At 38.3% G+C, this 13,883-nt stretch overlaps 1 protein-coding gene across 6 annotated transcripts in view; it reads right to left on the reverse strand.

The window, feature by feature from the left end:
• ARHGAP12 (Rho GTPase activating protein 12) overlaps positions 1–13,883 on the reverse strand; it is a 143,698-nt gene that overhangs the window by 26,940 nt on the left and 102,875 nt on the right. For all 6 annotated transcript variants that reach the window (XM_045006788.1, XM_045006787.1, XM_045006786.1 and 3 more), the window contains 2 exons: positions 11,459–11,533; positions 3,680–3,741 (listed from right to left, as the gene is read on the reverse strand). In XM_045006788.1, coding sequence (XP_044862723.1) covers positions 3,680–3,741; positions 11,459–11,533 — 137 coding nt within the window. The remainder of the gene's footprint in view (positions 1–3,679; positions 3,742–11,458; positions 11,534–13,883) is intronic.

The following is a 13,883-nucleotide window of genomic DNA, read 5'->3' on the forward strand; positions in this document are numbered from 1 at the left end:
CTATTCCCTTGAGGTAAAAAACAAAAAATCTTGAGTAGTCATGTCTTCTAGTCTTATTGCCTAAGTATGAAATAATAATAAATAGCTTAGCAAAATAGACAGGATGGCTATACTGCTTCTTTTTAAGCAGAAGTCCATAAACCTAAATGGCTATACTAAACCTACCTGCATGATTTTTAAGGGCTTCTTTGGAACAAAAAATGTAATATTGCATGTGAGTCTAAGCAAGACACTAACATTGCACATTTTAAATTAGACTAAATGAAAAGTAGACCTGAATTAAGTAGAAAATATTTTTACATTAAGGCAACATTTAAAACAAAAAAAGGTAGAATTCCAAAAGTTGTCTCATAACATCAGACTGTCCATACTACAACCTGTATATTTATTCCTATTTATAATTTAAGTGGCCATCTGTGGAACTAAGCAAAGTGTCATAGAAATTAAAGATGAAGACCATCTCTGAGGCCAGAGGTAAGATTGAGCCAGTACTCTGCAGTATATCATACTGACAATGCTTTGGTGGCCAACAAGTTTCTGAAACATTTCAGCTTTCATTTTTTAAAAAAAGTTCAGTTTATAACCCTTATATCTGAAAAGAGAATACTCTGAATGTGAACACTGCAGTCTTACTGATGCCACACATGGATAAATTATCACTCTAAGTGTAATGTGAGCTGCCTCACTCCTCTCAACTCCAACACTTAAGTATTTCACAGCTGATCAGTTTCATCCAACAGTAATACATACCAACTTCAAAATAGCACTCCAACATAAAACCTTAACCGATTGACCTCATATGCCTTCACATCAATTATATCAACAAATCAGCACATGCTGAATCACTTAAGGTTTTATTTTAGAGTGCAAGTTTGATGAAGTTGGGTTCCTACTGCTTTTGAGTATCTGTTGGAGGTGGAAATGAAAGCCTTATGGAGTATTGGAGTGAGTTACCTACTGTTGTAGGCAATAAGAAAGTGGAAAGGAATGCACAAGTCTATCCTTTTAAGATATTTCCATGTCTTTAAGGTTTTGGGTGGACGCTGTCGCAATCTTCACTGTCACAAAACGTAGTTTTTGTTTTTCCTAGATATTTTTAATGCATTTTTGATGTACCTCAGCGAATGGCACCAGAGCCAGGGAGAACAAGAGCTGTATCTGCCTGGAAATCAGAGGGAGAAACTGACTTTCCAAATCTCCTTCTGTGTTGACCCTCCTGAAAACTGTGAGAAACTGTGATGTGCCTCAGTAAATTCTTTGTGTCTAACATTTTATTACCATTTTAAAAGTTACTGAGACTAAGTACACCAAAAGCAACCCTATGTTTAGCAGTGACAGCATAACCTGTCAGCTGAAGGGAATGTCACAAAAGGAGTCACTTCCCAACACACTCCATGGCCTCTCATGGACTTCTAGAACTTGGATACAGCCAGATGCAGTTGCAGCACTAGGATGCATGTGCTTGTATTACACCAGCAGATCTGTTTATTGTTCTCCCCATTCCCTGATGCAATGAAGCATACTTCTCAAATTTCAAATATGCCAGCGGAGGACCAGTTGCAAGAGTGATGGCCACCATGTTGGCCAACACAAAGGATTAAACCAATGACCTCCACAGCAAAAAGCCTTTACAACTTATCCTAAAGAGTCAGGCTCTCAAGCTGTCACAAACTCGCATCCTCTGTGGATTTGGCACAAAACGTGACAACACACTGACCAGTGAGTTACACAAGCAAAATGTGTGATAAATGACTGAAATGTGCATTTTACAATTCATATAATAATTTACAGATCATCATAGTTTAAGTACAAAACTACTTTTAAAATGGTCTATTCACTGTGCAAGTCACACATAATCATACTAACCTCTCATAGATGAGCCGCAGGATATTAACCTCTTGACCTTCAGATCCCTTACTACTAGAGCTACAGGAGTAACTGCTAAAGCCTCCATAGACCTGATATTGGAGGAGGACCTAACACTTTCCCAATGGGTTACACAACTGTTTACTAGTCAGCAGTAAACAGTTAATGATCCGGAATCATGGATTCTATCCCTAGCTCTGGGAAAGGAGTCTGGTGTTATTGTGGTTAGAGATAAAATAGCCAAAATAGGGTTAGTCGCTTTGAAAGTCAGCATAGCGCAGTGGATAAGATTGGTTTTTTTCAGAGATCCAAGTTTTGTATTGGCAATGATATTGTATAAACTCTCTAATTTAATTGAACAAATTAGAGTGGGTGAATGTTTGGTAGCTCTTCTTTAACTGTTCTAGGTTGCGGTTGAGGGTTGTTATCAATAAGGGTAGTGAATTGCATGGAAATTTAAACAGCATTTAGAAAAGGTGAGATTTGAAGTTCTAGTCTTCTCTTTCCCACCTCAGGAAGCTTTCCTCTAGGCTTCAGAGGGTATTTGGTGAAGGAGTCACTGTGATAGTGTTTGCACAATGATGATTTTTTGTTAAATTAGTCTTGGTGCACATTTTCCATTATAGCTAAAAAATTATAAAATGCTCTCTGGATTAACACTACTAACATGAAACTGATACTTGAGGAATCAGTATGAGGCACCACAATGTAGACAAAGGAGAAGATCCCAGAGTGCTCTAGATTTCTTGCAAAAGAGGTACAAAGAAAAGTGAGACAATCCAGTTGGGAAAAAATTGCCCAAAGTGGTAATATTATAACTTCTTATTCTTTTTGTATGAATTCATTTTTCAAATCATGAAAAATTCAAATAGTGTTCCAAGTTCATGTTTTTTGCCATTTCAATGAGATTTTTACAAAATAAATGATTAAAGCTCCTATTAAAACTGAACTCTAGTGCAACCTCAACTATAGTGCAGTTATAGCACAGCATTAAAATATACCTCACACCAGTCTCTTTGAAAGTTTTTTTTTTTTAAAGTGCAAAAGACGAAAGTGGTAAAACTTATATCCACAAAAGAAATAAGAATCCGGACCAGAACATCTCCTCTCCTATGAGGTATAGGCTAGACAAGATAGCTAGAGGCAACAACTGAAGCTTCTCTCTCCTCCAGGGAATACAACTACTCTTGGAATATAGGAGAAGAATTAGTACAGTGTTGATTAAAATTAGCTTTGTTATGAAAGTCACACTTCAGTTCTACAAAGGAAGACTTATTTGAAGGGAAAACAAAAAGAACAAAGGTCTAGTTAAATTGCTAATGCCATACACGATTAATACATTTCATCATCATATTCCTTTACCAATCAATTTAACTGGTATTTGGAAATGAACAATTTGGATAATTACAACAAAAATTAATTAGGTAAACCTGTGGATTGATTAATAATAACTATTGCCTCACAATATTGCACCCAAATGGAGTATGAATGAGCACTTTCAACTAAAGCAGGATCTTATCCAGAGACCTGACGTGCCATAATCTGTCTTGTCAGAAGTCTAGGATCTTTAGTCCACTGACAGAATCACATGTTTAGCTTTGGGCTAGGGAAAATGTTGTCCCAAAGAGAAACTGGGGCAAATTCACACAGAAGAAGTGTTACAAATTCTATCCAGAATAAAGAGGTTATAAAAAACTGATTAAAAGTCCTACTATGAAAATCCTAATATTTACTATTGCATATTTACTTTGATAAATAGCAATACACAGAACTAGAATAGGATGACCAAGGAGATAATTAAGTGTAGACTTACCGGACTTTTTTCCCATTTTCTGTAATTTTTGTTACGTTTAATAATCCATACTTCTCTTGACCCTGTAGGACAACAGACATTACACAAAGAATAAGACATTACATTTATGAACATGGGCCTCTATATTCCTGTTCATCAGTAGCACCACTGAATAAGCATTTGGCAATAAAAAATATTTTCACTGATATGACACTTGCAGAAATTATATTATGTTTAAATATATGCATAGTGATGAAAACAAGATGACAATGGAAGGTTCATCGTTACCATTCAATAAGTGGGAAGCTGACCCTATTCAGGGCCCCATGTACTCTGTTGGAAAACTAATTTCTTTGACAGTCTGGGACAGCGGACTGGAAATTCTGAGGCAGATTCATTTTAAATTAAAGGTGTGTAAATGAAGGTCTCTCTACACATTCATGACATACTGTATGCCCTCTCTTAAAATGATTGAGCTAACTGAAGACAAACCAGCCTTAACTCTGAATTCTGTCAGTTAAGAAGAAGCTTTTAGAAGTAATTTTAACATTGCGTATTTTTTAAAAAACATACTTTGCAGACTCAGTAAAAGTTTTTCCCACTCGTGTGTTTAATTTAGCTTAAACATAGGAAGTGAAACACTGCTTTGATGTTTCGTATATTATTTCCCCACCCCATGTACGTGCTTAAAGATTAAAGCACAACTGCTATGCTATGCTTTGTAAATTAAAGCCCAAGAAATTAATTGATCAGCATCTGCATACATTTGTAGATCTCTTGATGGCTGATTGATCACCCCACACAGCAAAAAAAAAAAAGTGGTTTGCAGGTGCCATGGGGTTAAATATTTTCTGATGTTATGGAACATTAAGAACATATATATAGGCATATTTATCAAATTCTCGGATAAAAAAAACTTTATACTTGTACTGTTTCAGACTTGCAGAATGAAGTAATAAATATAAATTCTGCTACTTCCTCCTTTGTTGTATGCAGTTTAGTTGTAGCCATGTCAGTTCCAGGATATTAGAGACACAAGGTGGGTGAGGTAATAGATTTTACTGGACCCACTTCTGTTGGTGAAAGACAATGTTTCGAACACACAGAGCTCTTTTTCAAGTTTGGGAAAGGTACTCCCAGTGTCACAGCAAAATGCAAGGTGCAGCATAAGAAGTTAGCACATATTGTAAGGGACCATTCAAGGTAGAGTGGCCTGTTAACACCTCTGCAGACATAGTACAAAAAAGAGGGGGTTAGTGGGTTACGAATCATTATAATAAGCCATAAATCCAGTGTCTCTGTTCAATTCATGATTTTTAGTGCCTAGCAGAGTAATGAATTTAAGCTCCCATGCTGATCTTTTGAAAGTGTTGTGTAGGTTTCCTTTAAAGATGAAAACTGATAGGTCAGATATATAGGGATTGCTTTGTGAAAAGTATTCATCCACAGGTGACAGGGTGTTTTTGTCTTTTATCATTTTCCTGTGAGAGTTCATTTGAGAGCACAGTGATTGTCTGGTTTCACCCGCACAGTTATTTGGGCATTTACTGCACTAGATGAGATAAAACCCAGATAACACTGGTCTACAATGTTTGAGAAGTCGTCTGCTTCAGAGATAAAATGTGCTATTTATTATGTATTTTGATGTGCTGAATTCAAATATGACAATTAAAACAACTGATTGGCTACTCTTTCTAAGATATTTAAGTTTTTACATTTTATGTCTGTATATTGTGTAGATAGTAGAGTTTTAATCATAAATTGTAAACCTAGGTCTTTTCATGTGTTTATGGTTGCTTTACATGATAATATTTCACCTGTCCTGTTTATGTAACACTTTAAAAATCAGCAAAAGGGTTATATAAATAAAAATTATGATGAAACAAAAGGCAAAAAACTATTATCTACATAGTTTAGTCCTATTCAGTGTCTACTTGGCGCTTCTTGGCTTGTCTCTTGTATTCATTAAATGGAGCATCTCTTGTCACTGTCCAGCAATAGTCTGCAAGCATTGATGGGCTCCATTTGCCCTGATAGCGTTTCTCCATTGTTGCAACATCCGGGTGAAATCGCTCGCCGCTCACTGCTCCACAGTTCGGTGGAAAAAAAATCTAGATGAGAGTGCAAAAAATGTATCTTTAGTGACATGTTGCAACCAAGGCTTTTGTATGCCTTGAGGAGGTTTTCCACCAACAACCTGTAGTTGTCTGCCTTGTTGTTTCCGAGAAAAATGTATTGCCACTAACTGGAAGGCTTTCCATGCCGTCTTTTCCTTGCCACGCAGTGCATGGTCAAACGCATCATCTCAAAGAAGTTCACGAATCTGAGAACCAACAAAGACACCTTCCTTTATCTTAGCTTCACTTAACCTTGGAAATTTTCCACGGAGGTACTTGAAAGCTGCTTGTGTTTTGTCAATGGCCTTGACAAAGTTCTTCATCAGACCCAGCTTGATGTGTAAGGGTGGTAACAAAATCTTCCTTGAGTCAACAAGTGGTGGATGCTGAACACTTTTCCTCCCAGGCTCCAATGACTGTCGGAGTGGCCAATCTTTCTTGATGTAGTGGGAATCTCTTGCACCACTATCCCATTCGCAGAGAAAACAGCAGTTCTTTGTGTATCCAGTCTGCAGACCAAGCAAGAGAGCAACAACCTTCAAATCGCCACAAAGCTGCCACTGATGTTGGTCATAGTTTATGCACCTCAAAAGTTGTTTCATGTTGTCATAGGTTTCCTTCATATGGACTGCATGACCAACTGGAATTGATGGCAAAACATTGCCATTATGAAGTAAAACAGCTTTAAGACTCGTCTTCGATGAATCAATGAACAGTCTCCACTCATCTGGATCGTGAACAAATGTTGAGGGCTGCCATCACACCATTGATGTTGTTGCAGGCTACAAGATCACCTTCCATGAAGAAGAATGGGACAAGATCCTTTTGACGGTCACGGAACATGGAAACCCTAACATCACCTGCCAGGAGATTCCACTGCGGTAGTCTGGAGCCCAACAGCTTACTCTTGGGGAGTTCCAAATCCCTGACAAGGTCATTCAGTTCACCTTGTGTTATGAGGTGTGGTTCAGAGGAGGAGGATGGGAGAAAATGTGGGTCCTGTGACATTGATGGTTCAGGACCAGAAGTTTCATCCTCTTCCTCGTCTGACTCAAGTGAGAATGATTCTGGTGCATCAGGAACCGGCAGTCCTTCTCCGTGGGGTACTGGGCGTATAGCTGATGGAATGTTTGGATAATGCACAGTCCATTTTTTCTTCTTTGACACACCTTTCCCAACTGGAGGCACCATGCAGAAGTAACAATTGCCGGTATGATCTGTTGGCTCTCTCCAAATCATTGGCACTGCAAAAGGCATAGATTTCCTTTTCCTGTTCAACCACTGACGAAGATTTGTTGCACAAGTGTTGCAGCATATGTGTGGGGCCCACCTCTTGTCCTGATCTCCAATTTTGCAGCCAAAATAAAGGTGATAGGCTTTCTTAACCATAGTGGTTATACTGCGCTTTTGTGATGCAAAAGTCACTTCACCACAAACATAGCAGAAGTTATCTGCACTGTTCACACAAGTACGAGGCATCTCTGCTCACTTTGGCTAAACAGAAGTGTGTCCCTTTGCAAAATCAAACACTGACAAATAAGAGAGCACGACACTGTATGATTTCTAGAGCTGATATAGGGCAATTTGTTCAGCAGAGTGATGTAAGCTTCGTTATGACTGCATCATCCATGACTTCTAGGAATAACATGATGCAATTCATATCATGTATGATGCAATACCAGCTTCAGATTGCATCATTCATTGTTTTGCCTAAAAAGCAAGTACTGTCCAAACCCAGTCATAGATTTATTCATAGATCCAGTCAAAGATTATTTTAGTCATTTCTGGTTTAAATTGAGATCCCTTCCCTTTATAACTCACTTATCCTCCGCTATTCCCAAGTCAAGGGTCGTATATACTGACCCAATAGCATATATTGAAAACTAGAGCCAATCATCAATTTTAAGCATCATTTTAGTTCTCAGTGACCCAGAATTAGTAAAGTTTGAAAACATTTATTTCAGAAGTATTTTGGCTGTAGAGCAGTGTAATTCATATACCATATACCAGTGGTTCGCAAACAAGGGTACGAGTACCTCTGGGACTACACAGAGGTCTTCCGGGGGTACATCAACTCATCTAGATATTTGCCAAATTTTACAAGCTACATAAAAAGCACTAGCGAAGTCAGCACAAACTAAAATTTCATACAATAGCTTGTTTATACTGCTCTATATATCATACATTGAAATGTAAGTACAATATTTATATTCCAATTGATTAATTTTATTATATGGTAAAAATGAGAAAGTAAGCCATTTTTCAGTAATAATTTTGTATTTTTATGTCTGATTTTGTAAGCAAGTAGTTTTTAAGTGAGGTAAACTTGGGGGGTATGCAAGATATATCAGACTCCTGCAAGGGGTACAGTAGTTTAAAAAGGTTGAGAACTACTGCCATATACCACATGCTGTGATAGGACCCATGATCTTGAAAAGTGTGTTGTCGGGTGTGTCATTACTGTAGCAGTGGTGATATAGCTGCAGTTTTTGCATCTGTTGTTCTGCTAGAGTCTGGGGCTGCTTTAAGTTGGTGTGTCCTGGTCCAGGAAGGCAGGGGCAGGAGGGGTGTAGCTTGCTTCTGATGAGCTTGGAGAGGTTGGGGGGTTGTTTGAAGACCAGAAGAGAGGGTTCAGGAAAGATTTCTTCCAGGATGAGGTCCCAGTTGAGTATGCAAGTGACTGCAACGTGCTTTTCAAATGAGGGGTGGGGGTGGGGTAGAGTGGAGTGTGACAGGGAGTGTGTTGTGTGTATGTGGGGGGAGAGAGAGAGTGGGTTTTTGGGATGCTGAGAGTGTCAGCATGCTATCTTGTAAGTTCAGACCACTCCTCCCCCCCCGCCTCTCTCTTTCTCTCACTCAAAGCACACAGTAAATATCTGCTTTTCCTTGGAGCTGATAAGCAGCCGGCTTCTCTGAAACGGAGCTTTGAAAGGGCATTTCCACATTCCTGCAGCTGATTTCACAACGACAAGAGTGGCCACTTGACTTAAGGGGATTATGGGACGTTTCCAGAGGCTGATCGCAGTGCAGTATTGCAACACCTTGTTCACACTGGCGCCGCGGCGCTCCAGTGGGGGTGCAGCAAAGGTTATTCCACTCGCCGAGGTGGAGTACCAGCAGCGCTGTAGCTGCGGAGTCAGAGTGCTCTACATGCCTTGCCAGTGTAGGCGGAGAGTGAGCTGGGGTGTCCAGGGCTGCTTTATTGCGCTAACTCACAAGCGTAGCCACGGCCTGGGTGTGTTCATCAATGTATCTCAGGTATATTATCGGTTTCATGGTGCATTTGTCCAGAAATTCTTCCTAAAGGTGGTCCATGAAGAGACTGGCATATTGGGGAACCATCTGAGTACCTATGGCTGTTCCCATGGTTTGGACAAGTGTTTGCTGTTGAATGTAAAATTGTGGGTGGAGATGAAATGGATGAGTTTGGCAATGTGTTTGGGGTGGATATCTGAGGGCTGTCCATTGTCATGTAAATATTTGAGGCCGGCAGCTATGCAGTCGTGAGAGATGTTGGTGTATAGGGAAGTGACATCCATGATGGCGGGAATGGTGCTCTGAGGGAGGTTGTTAATAGTATGGAGTTTGTGGAAGAAGTCAGTTGTGTCCTGGGGGAAGCTGGCCAAACCACTCATCATACAAAGGGCCAGCTTCCTCCAGGACACAATACCAAATTGAAAGACACTGATTTGGGTCAATGTTTTATTTTGATAATTTTTTAATGTTTCAGTTAGATTTTTACCAAATTTCATTTTTTTTAAACTCTTACTATAATTAGCTCAAGTTTCAAAACAAGTAGTTTCAACCTGAGAAACTGAAATTTTTCATTTAAAAAATGTCAGAATGGGACATTTTGAGAATATTTAAGCTTTTATTAACATTTTTCCAGTGATGAAATTTGCAGGGAAGGGTAGGTTTTGACAACAGTTTCAGTTTCAAACTGACTTTTTAATGCAAAAATGGTTTGCTGAAATATTCTAGAGCTGCTTGGGAAGTAGCATTTTCTTTGTAGCATGCCCTCTGTGGTCCTAACAAATCACAACTAATATTTGTATTTCTGCACTCTCCATTCAAATCTTAGAGCTTTAATATTAATAAGGGGGACAACTTATGTCCTCCCCACAACCATCAAACCTCCCCCTCCACCTTTTCAGTGTCATTAAGCAGGCTGAAACATGCTGTTGCTAGGTATATATGGCAGTACTATTGGAAGTGCATCACAAAAACACCTTTGCACCCACCATAGCCTGCACAAGAGACATCGATCTTCTCAATGGGGAGGAAGACTCCAGAAGATAGAGTAAACTAAATAATTTCCTACTAAGCAACAGAAAGTGGGAGAGTTAATGTAATTTCTCATGTGAAAAAGGAATGAGAAGGGAGTAAGTTAAGGATCAAGCAATAGAAAAAGATTTACTTGATTTTGTATAGATGTTTGAAAGCAGTGGAAAAACAATGAGCTGAGAAACACAGAATTTGCTGGAGAGGCAGTATTTTTCTGTTGTCTAGACTGGTAGAGAATTTACATAAAATACATTTTTAATCATTCAAATACTGTGCCATATATAAAAACAATTATCAAAATAAGGAGCAGTGTTGTCTTAGTGCACAGGCAAACAAGCAATTCAGTTTGCTTCTGGGGGAAAACTTAGTATATTGAGAGAAACTACCTATTTTGTTTTAGCAACCTGAATGTTCATAAAATAGGAAATACAGCACATCGTGAATAAACTGTGGAATGATTAATACATGCCTTGGGTGCACTGAGAGAGATGAGACTAAAAGCATGTAGCCTTAAACTTTACGAGATAAATATTAACGATCATTAAACATGCTTCAACATGTCGTAATGCTAGCCACATTATGGCTTTTCAGTTTTGAAAAGGAAAACCCAATTGCTTTTCCCATTTCATACAGTTTCAAAAGACAAAGATGTATTTAAATTTAACCTAAACCCCAAATTGTTAAATACTCAGAACATGAAGTTGACGGACCTTAAAAGTTGCACAGGTCACCACATAAAAACAGCTGAGTTCAAGCTTTCCTTCCAAAAGCTGAGCTATTGCTAGAGAAGAATGCACAATTCTGACTTTCATTAAGTTTCCATAATTTCAGTCTCTCTTTTTCAAGACACCAATGGTAGCAGGAAGTTCAGAAATAACAGTTGTAATTAACTATTACTGTTTACTAAGAATAGGAAGTACTTCATGCCTTTGACCTATCAAATTGCCAACTGAACAAAAATAGTGGAGATTTCCCTTTGAGATGCTAAATAATTTGCCATAAATTATTTATTCCACAAGCAAGTCCTAACTAAATACTTTGGGAAAAAAATGTAAGCCATTAAAGAAAATCTTCCTATCCCTACAGGGACGTTGTGAAGATATTGTTTGTATAACATGTAAGCATGTTACAATCTCAAACGATAGGCATATGAGATACTGAATGCCATTCCAAGGGAAAAATCATGCAACATTTTCTTTTCCAACATTATTGGATAGAGTCTAAATCTTAATGTACTTTTTTAAATGTAATTTCAGAAACAGATGCAAGACAACAGAGAGAAAATCCTGACACACCTTTACTTTGTTTAAAAGCACAAGCAGACTTGCTGTCTTAAACTATCTAGTGCACGTGTTGCCTGGCATCTATATGTCTATTATGAGACAACTTGCATACTGACTGTGGCTTGGTGCTTTGGCGAGGAAGGAGAGGACTCATTTTCCGGACAGTTGGGCTTTGAAGCAGCTGGAAATTCCTACAAGAAAAATAGATGTGCAACCAGTTATTCTCCTTCCTACAATAATATTCTTTATATTATCAATCCTGGAAAGAAAAAACATAAGTCATTTTACAATCTCAGTCCTGGACTAAGGATCGTTTTTTGAAGCATAAATAGTATACTGAAGTACTGATATTATAAAATTGTTAACTCAGCAGGAGCTCCTGCAAGATTTACAGAATCCAAACAAACTGAGTTAATGTGGACATGTTCGCTGAAAAGGAATAGTAACACCATCTTCACTATGCCATATTAGTTTACAATGATGCTTCTTAATATAAGCAGAATTTTTGTATGGTATTATTTTTAAAAATTCACCTGTGTTGTCAAAAGGTAAATCATGTTCTGGATACTAATGTGTTCTGGGTACGGTGGGAATACCTGGCATTAGGCAAGAAACGTTCAGAGGAAATACGCCTGTGCTTGGTTGGTAACTGTACAAATACAAAATTACTTTAACATGTGGATAATTATTACATAGATTTTGCTAAATATTCTGAGGTAATTTTAGTTAAATTTCTTGTAATCATCAGTGACTAGAAGTTTCTCTTGCATTTTTTTTTCCGGAATCAGGTTTACTGAATTATGTATTAATTATGCCTCAAAAAGGGAAGTGCTAAATCTCTAAAGACTAGGAAAGATATTCAACTGAAAAAATTTTTTTTTTTTAAATTAAGTGTTTCCTCTGGAGCTCTTTATGATCATTCTGCATTTGAAAAGTTTTGTGCAACTTTCCCCTACAGATCTTCAGTGGCGATATTTCATATAAGAGACATTGTTTTGTTTTACCTGTTATTGATTGAAATTCTCTCTTATTCACTTTGCCAGGTACTTCTCCAAAGGTTAGACCAAAACCAGATTAGTGAACTGTCTCACTGCACATTTAATATTAAAGCATTAGTTTTTCCAGGGGCATGCATAACACTCACGATATAGCCCCAGATCCCTAAGTGGCCCCCCTCAAGGATTGAACTGACAACCCTGGGTTTAGCAGGCAAATGCTCAAACCACTGAGCTACCCACGTCACCCCCAATATAAATGTTTGAAATCTATCCACAAGTCTAACTATAGTAGTAGCATGCTAGCTTTTTTACAATCATTAGAGTTGTAGAAAAAAATCTGAATACTAAAATTCAAGTTTCCTGATTTTACTTGACTTATAAGGAAAGACACAAAAATCTCTTCTGACTGTCACACAGAAGTGTAAATGTGGACAAATATGTACAAACAGCATAGTGCGTATCGCCCGTTGCTGCTAGGCACCGAGCAGGTACTGATTGACATTGCTGAGTTATAAATTGTGAAGTTAATTTTTGTAGCCCACTTGGTGACCTACACTGCTGCTGCTGTTGCCCACTTCAAGTGCTCCTTTGACTTCTCAGAGAAAGAAATAATTTTGTTTTTTTTCCAGAAATTATTTCCTAGAAGTTGGATGTGTTTCAACAAACAGTGATCTGCATTACTATCTGCACCTACCAAGCTAAGTGCATTTTAGATTGAGGATATAAAGGGAAAAGTTATTTTCCCTGTTAGTGCTATGAAAAAAAAAAAGCCACCTAAAATTTAAACAGGAAAACTCCAATGCATCTGATTGTGGGCCACCCCTCACCACCTCCCATCCCATCCAAGCCAATCCAATGCCACGATGGTCATCCATCCACCCTACAGTGGGTACCTCAAAGATCTGAACACGGGTTGTGATATTTTCAAATTCCACTTTCCATTCAATGTTAGCTTTGTGCTCCTCTATATTTTCTTTCCTCAGAACATTTGCACATTAGCACAGAGACTGTAGTTTTTGTAGAGCATTTGCAAGTGCATACTGCCTCACCAGCACATGTAGTAGGCTCTTACAGCCAGCCATAAGTGCTCACTAGGTGAAAAGGAATTAAAACTATTGGCTCATACTGAATATGCATTATATATGCAAAGCCTTGAAATGCCCAATGCAGTGGCTGTATCACCTTTCAGGGATGGTAGATAATACTTAGTCCTGCCACGAGTACAGGAGACTTGACTAGATGACCTCTAGGTCTTGTACATCAAGAACATATACACTTGCTCTGAGGTCTAAGAGAAAGTGAGCAACAGACCTACTGAGAGTTTCTGGGTGAGGATAAAAGGCAAAAGAATAGTAGCAATGTTATGGTGGGGTCTATTATAGGCCACCAAATCAAGAAGAGGAAGTGGATGAGTCATTCTACAAGCAGGTAACAAGATTAGCTAACACATGAGCGAGTATTAATGTGGATTTTTAACTTCCCTGATATCTGTTGGAAGACTATTACAGCACAGCTTAATATGTCTGGCAAATTTTTAGAATGA

The sequence above is a fragment of the Mauremys mutica genome, chromosome 2 (genome assembly GCF_020497125.1).
Source record: "Mauremys mutica isolate MM-2020 ecotype Southern chromosome 2, ASM2049712v1, whole genome shotgun sequence".
In the NCBI taxonomy this organism is placed as follows: Eukaryota; Metazoa; Chordata; order Testudines; family Geoemydidae; genus Mauremys; species Mauremys mutica.